Raw genomic sequence first — 20795 nt, forward strand, 5'->3', positions numbered from 1 at the left:
AACAGGGACGTCTTTGTTACCGTTGTGATTTTTGCTGCATTGATTGCCGTTTTTTTATTGCCGTATTCTTTTTGTATTCTTTATTATTATTATTGACTGCTGGCTGTGAGCTCCTCTGGGACAAAAGCTTTGTTCTGCTCTCCTGATACCATGTGGTGACTGATATTATTACCCATGAAAAGCTGTGGAAATTGTTCAAAATATATGAAAGGATTTATTTATATAATGTATGAAAGCATATATTCCTAAATGGCATGCAAAGCAAAAACGTTTGTACAAATAAAAGATAAGAGCGAATGATTTAAATGTGACATACAGTATTTACATGATCACACATTGAATATAATTGAGAAAGCAATCTGTCTTAATCTTAGACCTTTTTAGGTTGGACCCTCAGTCTGGTTGCTATGGCAACAGTCAATGCCATCTGAGGACGATGCCCGAGGCATCATGCAGACAGGCGGAGGAGCAGCGAGCGCGCTGGCTCCTCGCAGCAGTTTGTAGTTCAGGCCAATCACAAGCGAGCAGAACTGACTGACGTCCACAAAGTCGCAGCAGAGGATGTTGACCCTGCCCGCCTCACGCCCCGGCCGCTGCTCGCTCACCCACCGAAGCAGCAGGGAGAGAGCCCTCGTCGTCATCTTCCTCATGTCCTGGAGGGGGTGGAGGAGGACGTAAGGAGCGTCTTCTGTCAGGTTCAGACCACTGACGAAAAAACCAGCTGGAAAGAAATGGTGAGTAAAACAAACAATATGACAAACAACAGCATCAGAAGCAGTTAAAACTGGTTTCACTTTCACCAACTTCAACATTAAAGTACCATTTACATATTAATACAGTAACAGGCCATACGTCATAATGATTATCTACATTCTGTCGCTAATACTTCTATTTATCCAGCAGGATTTTTACTTGCATAATGGGATGTTGTGCTTTTACTTTAGTAAGGGATTTGAATGCTTCACGACGTACCTGGTCTTTCTTTGTGCTTCAGGTCCTCCAGGAAGGCAATCACCTTCTTGGGGTCTGGGCTGTCCGCATACCTTGAGAGATTATTTTTTATTTAATTTACATCTTGTGAAAACAAATCTACAGCTAAGTTGATGTAGAAGTCACTTGGAAAGCTAAATAAGCAAAATGTGGCCAATGCTGCAGCTAGCAATGTGTGATAATCGGGTGAATCTGCTTGATTTTGTTGCACGACACAAACATGTTGTGAAACGTGTGTCTTGAAATTAGAACTATTAGAGACACAAGCTTAAAGCATCCTAGTTGTGTATTTACCAGTAAGGTATTCCAGTCCACAGCTCTGGGTGCTGCAGCACCATCTGCTGGTTTCCATAGGAAACAACCACCTGCTGACCTCTGGACCAACAGGATCGCAGAGTGGGAATGTCCTGCATATACACATGCATACAGATAATATTATTATCTTAATTAAATTTATGTGACATCTTCAAGATCTCCAAAACCTAAATGTATTTACAATTATATGAAACAGCAAATCCTCATATTTCAGAAGCAAATGTTTGACACGTTGGCTTAAATTACTTTTCATTATTTATCATAACTACTTGATTAATTGCCCTGTGATAGACTGGCGTCCTGTCCAGGGTGGACCCCGTCTCACGCCTGACTCCAGCCCCCCACGACCCCGACGGGGACAAGCGGTTGAAGATGAATGAATGAATGATGAATTGATTAATCACTTTATCATTTCAGAATCTCTGACTCCACCGGCCCAGGTACCTGTGAGGAGCACAGTTTCTTGCTGAACAGCGTGATGATGTACTCGGCGAGGTGGAAGTGATCTTCGTCCGTTAGTGATTCGAAATGAGAACAGGAAATGATTATGATCTCTTTCGGATGAGCGTCCAACCAGGTAGCCAGTTCCTCCAGAGCTTCCTGCACACACACACACACACACACACACACACACACACACACACACACACACACACACACACACACACACACACACACACACACACACACACACACACACACACACACACACACACACACACACACACACACACACACACACACACACACACACACACACACACACACACACACACACACACACACACACACACACACACGTACTGCTGTAACTTCTGTGGTGTCTTGTTTCTGGGTACTGTGCCTGTGGGTCAATGTAAATCCCATTCAAACTTTAGACTTTATATAAGATGTGTATAGGAGTGTGTGTACCTTCACTGTCATCAGTGTGTAGATGCCGTGAGCAAAGAACAATTTGCCGTCTCCTGTCGGCTTCCTGGCAATCCGCAGGTCCAAGAAACGAATACCAAGGTCACACTGATCACTGAGGACCGATTGCTACACATACGCACACAAACGCATACAGGGGGAAGAAGAGAAGGAGAATAAATAGATTAGATTCAATGTTATAGTTTCTAACAGATAGTGCAGAATTCAAACACTCAGTAGTTTTCCATTGATCCTGCCTCTGCCCCACTCAGCCTGTCAGACACACCCACCTCGTCAGTTCACTCTACTCACCTGTGCACACAGCTGCCTCTCATCACATGCAATCAGCCCAGCACATAATCACCAGCTCCACACTCACTCCTTTGCCAGATTGTTCCATGCCATGCAAGACTTTCCCGGTATTCTTCTTCCCGTCTTCACGGTACCGACCTCGCCTGTCCCTGATTCATTTGCATCCTGGTAAATCGACCCAGCCTTCTGTCCCTGACCAAGAGTTTAGCCTCTCCTCTCCTGATTCCTGTTTGCCTTTTTCTGAACTGTTGGCCTGTCTGCCTGAGTAAACCGTTGAACTTTTACCACTGTTTGAGTCCTTTGTACTGCAATTGGGTCCATACACCCCCCACCCGTTACAATAAAGTAGTTAAATATCATCACTGCATCACTTTATTTAGCTGTACTGTAACATAGTTCAGTAAGAAACACTGCTACACTTTTAACACTGTTATCACTTATCGCTCCTTATCACTTATTTAGTTTGTACTTATTTTATTTAACATGCTGCTAAACTGCACGCTGCGTATTGTGGTATATTGTATAAACCTACGTTTAACTACAATGTCTGTTGCACTCTGTCACATCTAGTTAATTGTTTGATTTATTTTATGTGAGCTTTATTTTGATTTGATTTATGTTTTTATGCTTATTGTCACTCTGATTTCCCTCGGGATAAATAAAGCTACTTGAAACTTAGCTCTATCAATATAAAAATGCTTTTTGCATGTTGTTATAATCAATATCAATAAAGGCAGTAATATAATCCTGATGTAGGTACAGTAGAGTACAATACCTCTCTACTTCTTCTGCAGCAGCACAGTGATATAAACCTACAAAGTCCTGAATTTACAAGTTTGAGGAACGCCCTTGAACGCACCAACGGGGGCCACATTCACTCAGTTAAAGTACCCCAAAGGAGAGATCTGTTGGGCCCCTACATTCCCCTTAAATGTGTGCTAAATGCTCACCTACCTGTGTGGTGGCCCAGCGGTAGACGCAGGGTCGAGTCCAGCAGGGGAACAGTCTGTCGGTCACTCTGAGGAGGCAGGGCTCGGATCTCAGGACCGGGGACGAGACATCCAGACAGAAAGACATGCTGTCATGGCTCCCTGGGGTGAGAGATGGAGGGCAGTCACACACAAAGTATAAACATAAAACATAAAATATCCCAGTCAGCCGGTACTTCTGTTTTACCGGGTATGGCCAAGTTCCACAGCGAGACATCCAGCAGCTCCTCGGGCAGACGCGACATCCAGTCCGGGTTCCCTCCGAGCTGCAACCGCTCTAACGTTAAATCTTCCATGTTCTTCACCGGAAATGTTTTTAAAATGACTTTTTATTCATTTACTAGTTATTTTTTAGCTTTTCCCTGCTCTTAACTGATTAGAAACAGTTAACATTTCCCTTTTTCTGGTTTAAAATCCACCGTTTGTTGACAAATTCTTCCGCATCTTAAACGTCAGTTAAGCTAACGGCTGTAACGGCTACAACGAGCTAGCACTTCCTGTAGTATCCTTCAAAATAAAACCGGATGTTAAGCGCGATGAAAGTTCGTTTTCGAAACAAAAGCCTTACAACAATTACTTTTTATATGAAATAAATCTGGTGAGAAATTTCAATATAATACCAACATTGATGTGTTGCACCACGGTACAGTCATATAATTAATGTATAATAATAGTGTACAGCTAAAAAGCATGCTTACGTGTGCAGTACGTCTTTCAATTATAGTTTGTTGCAGAAAATTACAGACTTAAAATAAATTCATTTATTTAGTCAAGTCAAATATAACTTTAAAATTGGTTTATAAGGCAAATATGCAGCTGCCACTAAGCACAACACATAAGAGAGTAATGCAACAGATAACAACTTTATATTTAAAACCATTTTTTAAAAGCAAACCTTTCATTGAACGAGACAAGGACGAGTCTATACATTAAAATAGAAATCAAATCTACATTTAGTGTGACAGTTTTAATTGGCTGCTGTGATCCTTGCTTAGAAAAACATGTGACACGTAGGCGACATGACTTATTTTGTTGTGCTTTAGTTATTCTGTGAAAAACCAGATGGAAGAAAAATAGAAAATGGTCTCAGCAACTACAGAAAGGCACAAGATGTACTGTGACCCTTGAGAAACCGTTTATCTCATTACCCCGCCGCTGGTTATTGCCTAGCGTTCACTTTTTACAATGCTGTTTTCCAATTCACTACAGTGTGCTTCTTCAGACTGTGGGGTCTTTTGATTAAATTTTGTCTTTAAAATTAAGTCAGGAGAATGCCAGTAACTTAATGAAGAGTTGTTTACGTGATAACTACAAAGATCAGATTAAAGGAAACATTTAAAGTCAGCAAAAGTTTTCCTCTGCTTCTTCATCTCTGATTTACTTTGCGACCCCTTGAAGGTCACCCACCCCTGAGCTGGCAGTCGATGCTATAAAGTACTTTATTTGTATTATTACACGTTTGTAATCCCTCTTTAAAGGGTTTAAGGTCTAACTGTATAGGCGTCCTACCTCCACATGTTACTATTATATTTACACACTGTGTGTTTGGGGGCGGCAGTAGCTCAGTCCATAGGTGACTCGACTGGGAACCGTAGGGTCGCCAGTTTGGGTCCCTGTGTGGACCATGGACTGGTAAATGGTAAAAGCACATGTACTTATATAGCACCTTTCTGGTCTTCTGACTACTCAAGGCGCTTTAACAGTGTTTGTTACATTCACCCGTTCACACAGACATTCACACTGATGGCGGTGGACATCTACAGACCATCTAATCCAACCAATCACACCACATTCACACACCCATGCGAAGCACAGGGAGCAATTCAGGGTTCAGTGTTTTGCCCAAGGACACTTCGACATGTAGACCGGGGGAGGTGGGGCTCGAACCCCTATCTCTCGAATGGAGGACGATCCACTCTGCCACTTAGTCGCCCTGGAGGCTGGAGAGGTGCGAGTTCATCTCCTGGGTACTGCCGAGGTGCTGTTGAACAAGGCACCGAACCCCCAACTGCTTGGGGCGCTGAGCTATTAATGGAGAGATGTCAGAGCCCCCTCACTCTGACATCTCTCCATTAATTGCATGTATATGGGGTGTGTGTGTGTGTGTGTGTGTGTGTGTGTGTGTGTGTGTGTGTGTGTGTGTGTGTGTGTGTGTGTGTGTGTGTGTGTGTGTGTGTGTGTGTGTGTGTGTGTGTGTGTGTGTGTGTGTGTGTGTGTGTGTGTGTGTGTGTGTGTGTGTGTGTGTGTGTGTGTAATAACAGAGTTCTTCTTCTTCTATATTTACATGCTGTGTGTTTGTGTGCAACGTAGGACTTATACACCCATATACAAATACAAAAAAAGGACTTAAATCCACATTATGCTACTTTATTGCTCAACTATCAGGCTGCGTTGAAACCAACACGGTGCAGCAGAAAATCTAATTCTACCAAACCTTTAAACGTTGACTGCAGCACACGGACGCTGCTCATTGGAGTCACACATGGACAGATTATTCCAGCCGGACTTTTTAGCTCCATGAATTAGACTAAGGACACACAAGTGGCTGCTGTTTAGCTCGTACATAGCATGGCACTTTCTTGGATCAATTAAAGGGAGCAGTTCTTGTGATCAGGCTTGGATTTTCAGAAACTACTGCCCCATAAGGTTGTTTTTTAACATTTATCACATGATCTCGTTAAAGAGGAGAAGAGAAGAGTCACTCTGGATAATTACGGTCGACGCCGTGATGTGACAGCACATTTTCTGTTCTTTCATGGGACGCCAGTGGCTGTCGGGTTCAACTTGAACTCTTAATTGACGTATTTTTAAGATTTAACTTTAAAATGACTAAAAAGAGAAGAACAACTGAAGGAGCTGACGATGGCAGACCTTTTTAAAGTCACCACATTCATATCTTAAAGTCTAATTGTTCATATTCGACCTTTAAAGCTTTAAACAAATCTCCAATCAAGGTCAGCGTACTGACTGGTTATGGGGCTTTCCACGCAGGCTTTATTGAGTTAACTCGACTGGAAACTGGAGCTGTGAGTTTTTCTGAGAACTTCAATGACTTCTTTTGTTTTCTGATCACAAGAAAGTTTTTTTTTCTAGAGTCGAACTTTCAAGCAGGTTGGATAAAAGGGCTATATACATGCAGCCATTTACCATTAATGAGTTGTAAATCAAAAAACAAGTAATGAATGCACTCATTTGTGTTAAAATACAAGAATCTGAGACACAACAGCATTAACAACAGTGATGCTTCCATCCATAAATCAACAAAAGCCTGATTAAATACACAGTTTTCCACAATAACGTCTACCAGCACTTTTTACAGAATGTTAAATAAATAAAATAACTTCCGCACAAAACGCTCCACTTCACAAAAGGCAAAGAAAACTGAGAGGTGCCTCGATGGAGCGATGAATGATTCACATGTGCTTCCACTTCTCCGCTCAGTGGTTACGGTGTGATATCGATCACATTAACAGTTTTTATTGGCGCTGAGAGGAACCGAAGCCAGCGTGGCGTCCAAATCTGCTCCCTCAACACCACAGCTGTGATCACGTGTCCGGGCTCCAAGGTCGATCTATCATAGGAAATGTGCAAAACATATCTTCACAACTTCTGTGTTTCTGCTTTATGAACATAAAGACCCCCTGATCATGGGAATGTGACAGCTTCTTCTCTTGATACCATTGAATCCTTATTTTTTATGTCACTTCTTATTTCTTGACAACAATAAGATTCTTATGTGATGATTACATAAAACCCAACTCATCACATGCTTGTGTCCTCTCGGGCCTTCGTAAACATCAAAACCACGTCGAGACTCTTAATAGAGTAGAATAGAAATACTTTATTGATCCACACTGGGGGGAAATTGGTTTAAATTTAATAGAAATCATTAATAAAATGGATTAAAAACAAATGTATGCTGTACAGTTAATATCAACTTGCAAATAGAAACATTACACAGGCATTATAATGAAGAATATGTGCATTAATATAGTGAAAGGATGTGGAAATAATATGTATACTACATTATATATATATATATATATATATATATATAGGTGAACATGGACTGTAACACGTACAGACTTGTGTGTTTGCATGGAGGCATTCATCTTTACAAATTGCGTCCTGTATGAGTGTCATTGCATGTTCTCAGGAGTCTGTCTCTCATTTATAGCAGTCTAAATATGCTCTGACCTGCCCACTCTGGTCACACCACTGCCCCACCTCCCTGCCCAGTGTGTGTCACATTTGGTCTTAATTTTAAAAGGCAGATGGACGACAGCGCTCAGCAGACACCTCCGGTCCGAGTCTGCACCTCCGCTCATCCTCTGACACTCCGACTGCGTTGACAGGTAAGACTTCTTTCTTCACCTTCTTCTCTTGTCTTCTCTCTGACTCTGTGATCTTTGCACTCTCCTCTCTGTGTCTCTGGTTTTCTGGCTTTTTTTATTTTCCAAGTAATTCATAATGTTCAGTTTCAGAGATGTTTGGAAATATTATTCCAGTGTACCTTTATATGAAGGCTTATGCTCTCTGGCTCTCTCTCCCTCAAGAACATTTGAAGCCGGTGTTGTGCCGTGTTCAGCCCCCCTGCCATGAAATGCACCCCCTCGCGTTATAGGTGATATTCTGGATCAGAAGGCTGTTGTTTCCACCTATAGGAGTAGTTTATTTACAGATCACCTCATTAAAAGCAACCACTTTGGAACCTATGAACCGCAAGAAAAGCTGGGATTATATTTAGGAAACGCTGAGTCAAACACATTCAACTTGCTCAAAAGATCCATTTCTTTCATGTTGTAATTCTGGCTGCATTTAATTCATTTTGTAGTTATGGCTGCAGTACTTACAGTCTTTAAACTATTTTAAAGAGTTTAAAATCACAAACTTGGAGAATAGCGAACACAAAACAACACCTTTTTGTTTGTTCTGTGGAAATCTACTGCAGCCGTAATTACAACATGAATGAAATGGATCTTTAGAGCAAGTTGAATGTGTTTGACTCAGCGTTTCCTAAATATAATCCCAGCTTTTCTTGCAATTCATAGGTTCAAAAGTGTGTTTTTTTAATGTGGTTACCTGTGTATAAATATATATATATATATATATACACCTGTGTATAAACTGCTCCTATAGGTGGAAACAACAGCCTTCTGATCCAGAATATCACCTTTAATGCCAGGGGGTGCGTTTCACGGCAGGGGAGCTGAATACGGCACAATACCAGCTTCAAATGTTCTTGAGGAGGAGAGAGCCAGAGAGCATAAGCCTTCATATAAAGGTGTATATGTAGACAGATAACATACTATATAAATTAGACAGATAATGAGGCATGTGGGAGTATACATATTTGCAAAATCCTCTTATGCAAGGTTCAGAGTGGAGAAACTGTGATGAGAGCTCTGATGAGGCAAGATGTTTTTAAGAGTTGTGGCTTTGAGCAGCAAAGGTTTCCTTGTGTCTGTTGGAGAAAGAGCGAACATGCATGCTCAGTGGGAGCGATAGAGTGGTCTTCTTTTTAAAAATGGAGGTGAGGCCCGTAATAATAAAAGCTGTCAGTGAGGTGAACAGGGCCAGAGGTCGATACATGGTAAGTTAGAATGAATAGTTGTGTTAAATTCACATTCAGGATGAAAATCATTTACAAACGTATCTTCCAATGAATGAAATCAATCATAACTTAACTGTAACAAATGTGAAACTGTGGCCTTTGTGTTACAGCGAACACTTTAATAAATTAATTTCATTAACTAATGCTGTAACCACCGTCTCTTCCTCCTGTATGTGCCAAAGCACCGCCATCAATCACTTATCCTCAGATCCACTTTCTGTTCATGGGGCAGTAGGGCAGCGTCAGACCGCAAATAAATAACAGAACAATGGTAATAATATCGAGTGTATCGTGTTGTGGTTTGGGAATAATGTAGCTCTACTGATGTTTTCAGATGTGTGGTGAACTGACCCAGAAAAACACAATTCTCCTGTTTGAAAAGTTGGATTTTTCCCATGAATTGTGTTTCAGAAATTGCTTAAGTTGCTTATTTTATGCAGAAATCAAACTCTTAAATATTTAAACCTCTTATGATGATGACCCATAGCTCTCAAAAGTATATTCCAGCAGAAAAAGATAGCAATAGATGATGCAAACATGCTTTAATTTCTTCTTCTTCTTGTATTTTATGGTTGTTCATTTCTTCCCTTTTCCATCCTTCGTGCTTTGTTCTTACTCCAAATGTTAACTCTTATAATTAAATGCAGGGAGTTAAGAGGAAGCCAAGTGAATTAAAACCTCCTTAGACTTAGATTTGATTCTTTTGGAGCAAGTAAACTAGATTTAAAGTCACATTATATTTATTAATGCAGTTAAAGATATTTGCTTTACAGTGTGGGCCTGTTTGGGGGCTGTTTGCAGCATTCCTTTGCCTAATTCTTGTTTGTAGTGCTTAATTAATTTTCCAGGAACGTCAGAAAGCATGATGTTAGATTAAGTGCACCATGTGATCCTGAGATGGTCGTGTCTTTGTAAAGAAGTTAAGTTAAGTTGAGTTTTAAAGTTCAGACAGCGACGTCTTGGCTGTGAGAAAACATCCTCTTCATGACTGTTTTTTAACGTCTTTGTATTTAATCTTGCAGACCAGAGGACGCAGAGAGAAGCTTTCAGACACGATGGCCGACCGCTACGACTGCACAGAGTGTCAGGAGTCCTTGTACGGGCAAAAGTACATCCTGAGGGAAGAGAGCCCCTACTGCGTCAAGTGCTACGAGGATCTTTTCTCCAGCAACTGTGAAGTGTGCCAGAAGCTCATTAGCTGCACCAGCAAGGTCAAGTTCACCCATTTAACTTCTCTTCGAACCTGCTTTGTTGTTTTACTGCTATAATAGTTTCACAGTTGTTGAAATGTCTCCGTAGACCAGAACAGGAAAAGGCATAAATGTAACCGCCTTCCTCTGATTTTGAAGTAAACCACACGCTCTCCTTTTAAATCGCTTCTGCAGGATCTGTCGTACAAGGAGCGCCACTGGCACAGCGACTGCTTCCTCTGCATACAGTGCAACAGGTCTCTGGTGGATCGGCCTTTTGCCACCGTGGATGAGATGCCGATGTGCATCGAGTGCTACAGCAATGAGTACTCTGCCAAGTGCCACGCATGCCTGAAGACCATCATGCCAGGTGAGGAGGCCTTTCTTATTGTCTGTCTGGTTAGTCTTGGTATCTATGCTGCTGCTGCTGCTGCTGCTGCTGTTTTTCATTATTTCCATCCGTTATATCAGGTTAGAAACTTCTGAGGTGACTAAAACGGTCAAAAACATGTAAGCCTTTGTTACATTTATCTTCTCTTTCCTTTCTCTCTCTCACTCCGCCTCCTCCTCCACCCACCAGGCTCCAAAAAGATGGAGCATAAGGGCAACAGTTGGCATGAAAACTGCTTCACCTGCAGCCGTTGCCAGCAGCCCATCGGCACCAGAAGCTTCGTCCAGAAGGACGCCAACAACTACTGCCTGCCCTGCTACGAGAAACAGTTTGCTTTGCAGTGCGTCAACTGCAAGCAGGTAAAAGCTTCACACTGTGATCCACGTCCACTCGTCTCATGCAAGGCTCTGTTGTTTTCAAACGCTAATAATCTCTGCGGATGCAACTGATGCTTTTATTGCTGAATGCTCCTGAGGTTGCAGTGAGGTCTTAAATGAGCAGTTCTTCCATCCCTGACATAATAACGAGACCAATGTTGTGTTTGAGAGGCTTTTAAGAGCCAAGTTAACCTTAGTTTTTCACTTAGTCCCCCTCATTAGTATCATGATGCTTCTAGTTCATGATGTATTCAAATCAAACAGGACGTGTTTTTTATGCCTTCTGTTCGGTCCTGTTGTACGTCTCAACAAGATACACCAGTATCATGATCAAGCCCCTTTTTGACAGTGATGAAAGGTAAATAGATAAATATTCACACACTCTGCATGACGTGTATCTTTCAGCCCATCACCACTGGAGGAGTGAACTACCGTGACCAGCCCTGGCACAAGGAGTGCTTCGTCTGCATCGGCTGCAAGCAGCAGCTGGCCGGCCAGCGCTTCACCTCCCGGGACGACTTTGTCTACTGTCTCGACTGCTTCTGCAACCTGTTTGCCAAGAAATGTGCTTACTGCACCACCCCGATCAGCGGTAAGCTTCACCTGCGCCTGTGTCTGGAACACTGTCTGCCTTTGAACGTTTGTTAAAATAATCTAAATGGACTCTGAATGTACAGAAATGCAAAGACGTAAATCACCCAACAAATGATCCCATTTTAAAGGGATGTTACAGCGATTTAGTGTTGGACTTACGAGAGACAGATTTTTGAATTATAATGGACATAATCGCAGGTTAAGCTCTAAAAAACAAGCATGATTGGATTATGCAGGTATGCTTTTCAGACTGACAGAATAAGTGTTTCACTATCTAATGCTGAATACCTTTGGTCATAACATGTTCATCAGGCATTTTGGATTTGTCCCAGGCCACGTACTACAGTAAAACCATTACTACTGTATAAATTGCCTTTCACATGAACTGAACCTGAACTTCCCACAGAGCATATGTGAGTCTAATCACCATCAGTTACAGGGTTATTAAGTTACAGGGATCATGAGACTCCTGGGCACCAGTTTGTGTTGTAGGTCACTCATGGCTTCTTCTTCTCTTGGATTCTTTCGCCTCAGGTCTCGGAGGCAGCAAGTACATCTCGTTTGAGCAGCGGCAGTGGCACAACGACTGCTTCAACTGCAAAAGGTGCTGCGTGTCTCTGGTGGGGCGAGGCTTCCTGACGTGCAAAGACGACATCGTCTGCCCCGACTGCGTCAAAGACTTCTGAGCGATCGCTGCTAAGCTGGAAAAGAGTTGGCTAACATATCATTTATTGGTTTCTCACACATTAACCTGTTAAGATGCTTCCTGCGTGACACTGTTTGATGTAAATCGATTGAAGCCGTTGTTCTAAAATGTAGTTTTCTTTCCTGTTTTGCTGAATTTTTGCTGCTTCTCAGAAATATTCTCGTGTGAAAGCAACGTCAAGAAAAAAAGAAGGATCTCATTTGGGATTGAAACCATTTTTGATTCATTATAACATATAAAGTTAATTGAATGGATGGCACTATAATAACAATTGTACTTAACAAAGATCATAAAAATACTACTAAAACGTATATAATGGAACTACATCTGTTAAACATAATAAAGATGTTGTGGCTTTGATGCATGCCTGTGTATTGGTGGCTAATGCCCTATGGGTCATTGTGCATATAGGTGTACATGTATGTGACAATAATAAACAAACTGATGCAGCTGGACATGGAGACAATATTTTATGAGTCAGTTCAATCAATGCCCCAAAGGAAAATGTGCTTTTAAACCATCATATCATATGAATAGAGACGAGACCGTGTCAGTGAAAGAAAACCTCATTGGAATAACGTTTTATTAAAATGAAATTATTGTTTATGTTGCAATAATAGAGTAAAAAGTGTTGGTAATTGTTAAATACATATAATAAATTAATCTCACTTATAATTCATCAAGGTCTGGAGTTGTGAATGCTAATAATCCAGGTTTTCACTGTTAATAAAATATAAATAACTGGGGTTGGGTCCAGATTGTCTTCCAAAGATCGTCTCTTGATGTAGTAACCAGTAACAGCACGAATATTAGAGAGAGCTCTCACTCCGCCCCATTTCAAGATTTTTGGCTTTTCTTTCCAATTTAGAATAATTGATGTCTGTGGATGTTCTCATGTTTCCAGGTCATCGTTATCCCCAAAGCAGTTTCAGTCAAAAGCAACTGGACTTGGTTATTTGTCTAGGAAGACGTTTCACCTCTCATCCAAGAGGCTTCATCAGTTCATGTACGCATCTGACCAGGCTGGGACTGGACCAGGACCAGGACCAGGACCAGGACCAGGCTTGGACTGGACCAGGACTAGGACCAGGACCAGGACCAGGCTGGGACTGGACCAGGACTAGGACCAGGACCGGGCTGGGACTGGACCAGGACCAGTCCAGTTCCTTTTGACTGAAATTGCTTTGAGGATAATAATTGATGGTAAGGAAAAACATGCATGAATAAATGTATTAAATAATATATAAATGAATGCATTAATTAATTCATAAAAAAATAAATGAATAAGGAAAAACATGCATGAATAAATGTAAAAAATTAATAAATAAATTATTAAATTTTTGTTCACCTACATTTATTTATTTCTGTCCATATGTTAATGAGGGAGGAGGTCCTATTTATTTATTTATTTATTTATTTATTTATTTCAGCATTTGCTCTACCTGTAGTTATTTATACATTTATTTCTGTATTTAAACCTTTTTTTGTGCACTTATTGAGACTTAAATCCTGTTTAGCTACAAAATGACGTCACGCACTGGTCGCCATACACGATCTTTGTAACCGGAAGTCTGCAGCAGGTGCCACCGGAAGTGTGAGCGGTCCAGCCTTTTGCCTACAGAGGAGGGAGCTAACGCCGATAGATTGCAAAAAGCCGCTCCGTGATTACAGCGAAAGAAAAATAATATAAAACGTAAGAAATGTTTTTAATTATCTGCGAGCAGTAAAAATCAGCTGCTTACGTAAAAACTAGCGCTGTTTTTAGCGCAACGTGAGGTTTGCGCCGGAAAGGCACTGCGCCTAAATTAGCAAGGCTTTGTTAGCTACATGGCTAAATGAAACTATGCAGAAAGAGTGAGATTATAGTAGTATGTCTCTCTATATTGTTTGCTTATATAGATATATTAATAATTCATTGGGTGCACGTGCAAACTAGAGTGTTAATCTAACCGGCATCTGCTGCAGGCCGGAGCAGGAGGCCAGAGTCCATTAGAAAAATCGATAATTTAAGACATTTTCTGCTGTTAAGTAACCATATAATACGTGTGCAACATCATTTACTGTCTTTAATTAACGTTTTATCTTTTGGCTTCAATTCGGCCCACATTTCTTTATTATGTCATGCATCATTTCCTTAAAATCTCAACTCCCCCTGATGGGTTTAGGCCTCTCTGTCCATTGTGGTGGAAGATGCATGAGGGAGGGGGGGAAATGGGCAACACCTTCATCTTTTTTGAAAATTGTTTGTGCAACAAGTGGTCCTTTGAGATTTGGGTGTGTTTAAAAACAAAGCTACTTATTTCTGTCCTTCAGTCACATTTTTATGTTTGCTGATAAATGATGTCTCACTGTGCTGCTGACTGTGACTTATTCTCTTTGCTCATCGCATTGTTATCTGTCTGCAGCTAAAATGAGTGCTGCTGTACCAAACCATCGAAGGACCAAGCCCGGCGGTAAGACTAAATTTAACTCTCAGAAGGATTTGCATGTTTTTTATTTGAATAAGCAGAGTTAAGCATATTTAACATGCCTAAAGCCTAATGTAGCTGAAATGCATTTACCATAAAAAACAGTGACTTCAGTAATTTCCAGCGTTGCTTCCTGAACATGCAGTGCATCATGGCTGTCTGTGTTTTGCCAAGGAAGCATTCATTTGTTCAGAATAGTAGATGTAACTCTCACTCCCCTGCAGGTATAAAGACCGGGGTTGTGACCAGCGCAGCGACTGGACCGACCTCCCAGATCCCCGGCCTGTCCCAGACTGCCGATGAAACCTCTCCGGTGGAGAGGATCAGCGGGCGTCGAGTTGGGATCTTTGAGTCAGACTCGGAGTATATCAAGCTCGCAAAGGGAGGAGGACACAAAGGTAAAGGTTTAATGAGCCCATGAGCTGAAAAAACTGCAATTAAATATCAAAGTGTACATTTTAAGTTGAGATCCAGTGCTTTTTAATTGTGTTTAATGTTTAAGTTTGAACACTGTGTTCTCCCCTGCAGGGCTGCTGAGTCATGATGACGATGCTGATGAACAACCCAGGGCGGCCTACAGTCCTCCCAACTGGTTTGGAGGTGATCAGTCAAAGGGGTAAGAACAGAACACTGGTTAGACACAAATAAGTAATCGAACACGGTGAGATGACGGGTTCGTGTGCGAGTCAAATCCCTCAATAACGTCTAAGAAATAAACACGTTCACCACACGTTTTTTTTATAACCTGGAGCCTGAACGATCCTGTTTTAGATCCTGAAGGTTATTATTGTTAAAACTTATTAGAGGAAACATGTTACTCTGGGTGGGCGACACGGTGCTGTGGTGGTTAGCACTGTCACCTCACAGCGAGAGGGTTCCTGGTTTGAATCCCGGCTGGGGCCCTTCTGTGTGGAGTTTGCATGTTCTCCCTGTGTCTGCATGGGCTCCAAAATTGCCCGTAGGTGTGAATGGTCTGTCTCTGTTCGTCTCTATGTGTCCTGTGATAGACTGGCGTCCTGTCCAGGGTGGACCCCGCCTCACACCTGATGTCAGCTGGGATCAGCTCCAGCCCCCCTGTGACCCCGACAGGGACAATAGGCTGAAGATGAATGAATGAATGAATGTTTCTCTGGGTTTGACTTAGAACTAAGTCACTGGTGTAATAGAGAAGCTGATCAACCACTTAAAACATTTTAACAACCAAGTGGCGTTTTTAGGATCAAACAGTGGCCATCAGTAATTTCATATCGTACATCACCGTGGTTTTGTGCTTACAGTGGAAGCAAAGCAACGTCTCCCGACAGCAAGATGAAGGCGGGCGCGCAGCCTCTGGCTGCTCCGTTTGGCACCGATAACGGTTTGGCCTGGGAAAGACACGATAGCATTTCCCCTGATAAAGAGAAGGTGAATGGACCAAACTAGTCACCCCAAACATTTACATCATGTCGATGTCTCCATCCTTTCTATTTTTTAACATTTTTACCAACACCTATCCCTTTTTTCATCTAATTTTTTTTTTTTTTGCTCCATTGTCTCGTTCGCATTTTGGTTGAAGTTCATTGGGTTTCATTTCCGGCTGGTGCTTTGGCTGTGTGGTAGCTCTGTGGAGATGCTTTTAAACGTCTCAGGTAAGTTCAGAGGGAAGCGTTCAAGAGACGCCATGAAACACATTCATCTTAAGTACATTTCGTTTAGTGTTCTCATTTTTCTGTCTATATTAAAGTCACTGGAAACGTGATATGATGCAGTGGAGCTGTCAGAATCCCTTTATTCGCCAAGTGTACACAGAACGTGACTTGGGGATACAGAGCAGCTAGAAAGGATGCGTTTAAAACTTTTAAATAAGGTAAATAGAAAAATAACATCAGTCTTAGCTGCATAAATGAGTTATGCTACAAATGCATTTGACATTGTATCCCAGTTAATATAAAAAATGTATATGCTGCATAATAATCATGTTTATAGGAAAGTGTTCATATTCACAGTACTTTAACTTATATTTTCACAGCCTTTTGAGTCAAAGTGTGTTGTATTTATATGAGTTGCTGTTGGGATCGAGACAGTTTCTTTATCATTTTCCACTGCATGACCAACTGCATCTGATGTTTCTTCCCCCATCACTTCATCCTTTGCTCTATCACCGAAATCTGTTGAACTTGCTCTTCAGCTTGTGCTTTTTGTCAATTCAGTGATGAGTCAGCGTATAATTCCTCAGTCCAAGAGTCAAAACTATCCAGGTTTATGTCTAATAATGTGGCTGCTACACTCGGGTTGTGACTGTCATGAAGTGCTGCACACACACACGCGCACATCTGAGTAACTTTCCCGTCCCAAAGGTGTCTCCTGATGGAGTTGCCAATGACATGGAGGGTCTGTCCATGACCAATAAATACAAGAGAACGTGAGTATTAATCAAGAGTCCAAACAACAGTAAAATGCCTGAAGTTGTTCTGCTCATGATGACGGTGCGGTCTGGTTTCGCCTCTGCAGGTGTTACGAGAAGAAGGCTCTCCCGGTCAGCATGTCTAAGCTGCTGAGTCATGGTTATATGGAGGACAAGAAGAAGTCACAAAATGACGACGATGCCTCAAGTACGATATGATTTTCTTTTATGGTTTATGAAATTAAACAGTGGATTCTAAGGGCGCACTCCCACTGTTCGTCCGTCCGTCCCGTGCTTTAGGGTCCTTGTCCCCCCCTCCAGGCCCGTTTGTACTCACACTACCTGGGCCTCGGAGAATGCTTCTTGCTGCCTATACGTCATCACGCCGTAACACGTCACACGCATTGATGACGTCATGGCGATGCGTGGCTTTGTTTCTAAATCTTTCCATAGACCTCTGAGTTTTTGTGCGTCTTGTCGACTGTTTTTGAATCTTTTCATCGACCAAATCTGCAGTAAACACTCCACCTCTGCATCACACCAACGTGAACCTTTTGCCGCCATTGTTGTAAATGTCCGCGCATGGTCCCTCCTTCTTTTTTCTATGTCCCAACAGGCGCACAGGAAATGACCTCAGAGCTGCCGTAGGCCTCGCGCTCGTACACGTGCGCACGCTTGTGCTCGTACACGTGCAAACATGCTTTACTAAAGCCCACCTCCCCCAAACGGGCCGTGACAAACTGGCCGCAGCTAGGTGTGGCACGGTTGCACTCACACTGGTCAAATGAACTAGACTTTACCCTTGGATCTTGTTTGAGCACGGTACGGGTGGACAGTGTGAGTGCGCCCTACGTGTGAGGGAGACCTTGTGAGCCTGTTGGTTGTGGATCATTTACAGACGGTTAGTTTGGTTCAGATGTTGACGTCTGCTCTTTATTTCTAGGTGTGACCTCAGAACAGACCAGCACCATTGCGACGGAGGACGTGGACGACCTGGAGTAGAGCGTGCAGGTTCTGGTCTTGAGGGGAAAGGGGGTCGTCCTAACACTGGTTCACGGTTTCCACAAATCTACGAACGCGCCACTCGACCCCTCTCGGATTCACTCATTTATTGTACATCCACTGACTGTTAGGTTTTGTACTCATGTTAATGCAAAGGTACTGTCCTCTTTAATTTATTCGCATTGATCTGTAAAAAGAGTTCACACGTATTCTGTTGAGTAGATGTGTCGAGCGCTCGCGGTACTTTTTTTATTTCAGTTTTGCCGTCCTCTCGATTTGAAAGACGGGTTGTGCGCAGAGCAGGAAACTAATTTCGGACGCTGGTTGAGTGAAACATCCCAACTGTTTCACCGGCTAGTTACCGTCGAACCAGCAGAAGCTTAAGTTCACGTGTTGGTGGCCTGTAGCTGGTGTTAGTTTCCCGCCCTGGTTGTATGAAGATCGAGTTAGTGAAGATGTTTGTGCTGATGAAATGTGGTGTCAGTGATGTGATATCTTATTTGTTTGGATCAAGGGCTCCTGCTCTCTGAAGGGATGTTGAAGGTTTGTGTGTTTATCATCTGTTGGGACTGCCGCCCCACATGTCAAAGTGCATACTGAGGGTCACAGCCGCAGCGCTTTGATTGGTTAAAAAGGGCTGAAGGTTTTTTTTATTCATTTTTTTTAAGGTTGCTGTTCTGCAAAAGGTCGCCCCACAATTCTGTATCCGAGTCTCTAAAAACAAACATTTGTGTGCTGCTTCTGTCCAATAACGGGAATTAAAGCTCATTCAGAAGAAAAATGCCTAATATTAAAACACTAAAAAATTAATTCAAGTGACGTTAACACATTTGCAGAAGATTTTGAATCATGTGAGGTGCTGTCAGATCCATATACTCTGAGTCTATCAGAAGCGTCTTCTGCATGTTAAAGCCGTTAAACGACTGCGTTCGCATTCAGTCTATTAAACCCACAACTGATGCAACAGAAGGCATTCTGGGAAGTTTAGGGGAAATGGCCACCTTCAGAAGACCGCCAAGCTGAAATTCAAGTCCTGTGTAATTCCCTGTGAAGATTAAAGCATAGGAGTTTTAAAGAGTGAGTTCTGAACATGCCAACCAAGCAGTTTGTCCCTGTGCAGGCCGTGTTTAGACTTTGTAGACATCAGTAGGAGAACGTGGTGTCCGTGCAAAGCCTGATCACACCGAACCCTCCGTCTCATGACATGTTTACCCAGCTTATACATAACTGTTTATTCTGTTCTGATGAGAGTTACTGCTGCAGCATTTTCTGCAGATGAAAACTTTGCAACTTAAAGCTTGGAAACATTTGCTGCCACTCGAGCCGTTAAATGAATCTGATAACATACTTATAAAGGTATAAAATATGAGTGTCAGTCAAACACGGGGATCTACCATTTCCATTCTTCTACAAAAATCCTTATTATATTCAGTGAAATAGTCAAAACTTATTTTAGAAGTTTATTTTATTTGTAACAAACAGTGTGACTGTCTCAAATGTTGATTTTAGCGTTGAGCTTTTAATTTATTTTACAGTTCTCTGCCACTTATCCACCTACAGATGCAGTCATTTAATGGGTTATATCGTTAAGGATTGTTGTTTTAAACTGCTGCAAAGTGCTTAAAGATTTCAAGCTCATAGAAATGACTCCACATCTTCGTGCTCTGCTTGTTTGTGGAGTTTCAGGGTTAGATCTCTCCAAAAGCAAATGGATTCCTGTGGCGTTTGATGGACGCTTCAGCCTTGAGTCGTTTAACAGTAATCATTTCTTTTTTTTAGCCCTAACTGTGAACCTGAGTGACAGTCAAATCCTAATCCTACAGGGACATTTGTGGAGCGGAGGAAATGCTCTTACAAATGTAAAGGATAGGAATGATTTATTTGGGTGTAACGGCGAGATTAAAGCTCCGAGTTGATCCTCGTTAATCCCGCAGATTAATCACCTGCGTCCCAAAAATGATGCAGCAGTAAAAGACTCTCATTCCCAACACACTATATCTAAGCAACAATGCATCATTTATCTGTATGTGGTATTAAAAAGTGTCAAGTGTTCAAAACCAGATACACTGGGTTTTATTTTGCAGTATGAGGGAAAGGTGAATGTATCATCGTTTGCTCTGAAGAACAGGTTTTATGAAATGTTAAATATTCAGGTGCAGTCAGAAACAGTGTTTCATCACGTCCTCCCAGTGTGAGTTGGTGCCATATCACTTAATAAACCAAATAGTGGAATCTTTTAGTGGCTTATCTTTGCAAAGTCCTCCCTGAAGTCTTGTTACTTGTATGCCCCCCCCTCTTGCTTTCCCATCTGCAAGTGCTACCCGTTCATTTTAAATGCATACGTACCAGGAGACACTGAAGGAGACAGCTTTTAAGTGGGAGATCCCTCGAGTGTTTGTAGTGAGGAGAAATCCACCTGACACGACTCAATGTAAGGCCCCGCTTATCTTGATGCCTGCACACACACTCACTTATCATTTCAATAAATGGGCATGTGCATGTACTTGTGTACTGTTTTTATTCTTTACGCAAGTATAACAAATCTAGGAGGGAGG

At 42.0% G+C, this 20795-nt stretch overlaps 3 protein-coding genes across 4 annotated transcripts; 2 read left to right on the top strand and 1 right to left on the bottom strand.

Moving 5' to 3' along the window:
• Positions 1–311: 311 nt before the first annotated feature.
• LOC310964802 (PI-PLC X domain-containing protein 1-like) lies at positions 312–3908 on the bottom strand. Its single transcript, XM_083938070.1, has 7 exons — positions 3703–3908; positions 3481–3617; positions 2218–2343; positions 1750–1905; positions 1285–1397; positions 973–1043; positions 312–721 (listed from the first exon to the last, which is right to left on the bottom strand). The coding sequence occupies exons 1-7, from the start codon at positions 3809–3811 to the stop codon at positions 381–383; spliced, it is 1053 nt and encodes a 350-aa protein (XP_083794196.1). The 5' UTR covers positions 3812–3908; the 3' UTR covers positions 312–380.
• A 6276-nt stretch (positions 3909–10184) lies between these two features.
• Positions 10185–12407, top strand: LOC310964945 (four and a half LIM domains protein 2-like; the record flags this gene model as incomplete). Of its 2 annotated transcripts, none has more annotated exons than XM_083938279.1 (5): positions 10185–10340; positions 10515–10767; positions 10900–11069; positions 11493–11679; positions 12216–12407. In XM_083938279.1, 5 exons carry the CDS (start codon positions 10185–10187, stop codon positions 12365–12367), a joined length of 918 nt encoding a protein of 305 aa, XP_083794405.1. In that variant the 3' UTR covers positions 12368–12407. The 2 variants fall into 2 exon arrangements, with proteins under 2 accessions (XP_083794405.1, XP_083794406.1); XM_083938280.1 differs by having other exon boundaries at positions 10515–10689.
• A 1586-nt stretch (positions 12408–13993) lies between these two features.
• Positions 13994–20688, top strand: LOC310964904 (uncharacterized protein). Its single transcript, XM_083938214.1, has 8 exons — positions 13994–14080; positions 14793–14840; positions 15080–15253; positions 15384–15471; positions 16133–16259; positions 17192–17256; positions 17346–17446; positions 18182–20688. Exons 2-8 carry the CDS (start codon positions 14798–14800, stop codon positions 18238–18240), a joined length of 657 nt encoding a protein of 218 aa, XP_083794340.1. The 5' UTR covers positions 13994–14080; positions 14793–14797; the 3' UTR covers positions 18241–20688.
• Positions 20689–20795: the final 107 nt, after the last annotated feature.

This window comes from Echiichthys vipera, assembly GCF_963691815.1.
Source record: "Echiichthys vipera genome assembly, chromosome: 23".
Classification (NCBI taxonomy): domain Eukaryota; kingdom Metazoa; phylum Chordata; class Actinopteri; order Perciformes; family Trachinidae; genus Echiichthys; species Echiichthys vipera.

Bases quoted from the DNA above. Each gene is read 5' to 3' on its own strand.
- LOC310964802 (XM_083938070.1), bottom strand. From the start codon at position 3,811: ATGGAAGATTTAACGTTAGAGCGGTTGCAGCTCGGAGGGAACCCGGAC. The intron at 1,906-2,217 runs GTACACACACTC...GTGTGTGTGCAG, and splicing joins ACACACTGATGACAGTGAAG to GAAGCTCTGGAGGAACTGGC. The intron at 722-972 runs GTACGTCGTGAA...ATTTCTTTCCAG, and splicing joins GAAGCACAAAGAAAGACCAG to CTGGTTTTTTCGTCAGTGGT.
- LOC310964904 (XM_083938214.1), top strand. From the start codon at position 14,798: ATGAGTGCTGCTGTACCAAACCATCGAAGGACCAAGCCCGGCG. The intron at 14,841-15,079 runs GTAAGACTAAAT...ACTCCCCTGCAG, and splicing joins TCGAAGGACCAAGCCCGGCG to GTATAAAGACCGGGGTTGTG. The intron at 15,472-16,132 runs GTAAGAACAGAA...TTGTGCTTACAG, and splicing joins GGAGGTGATCAGTCAAAGGG to TGGAAGCAAAGCAACGTCTC.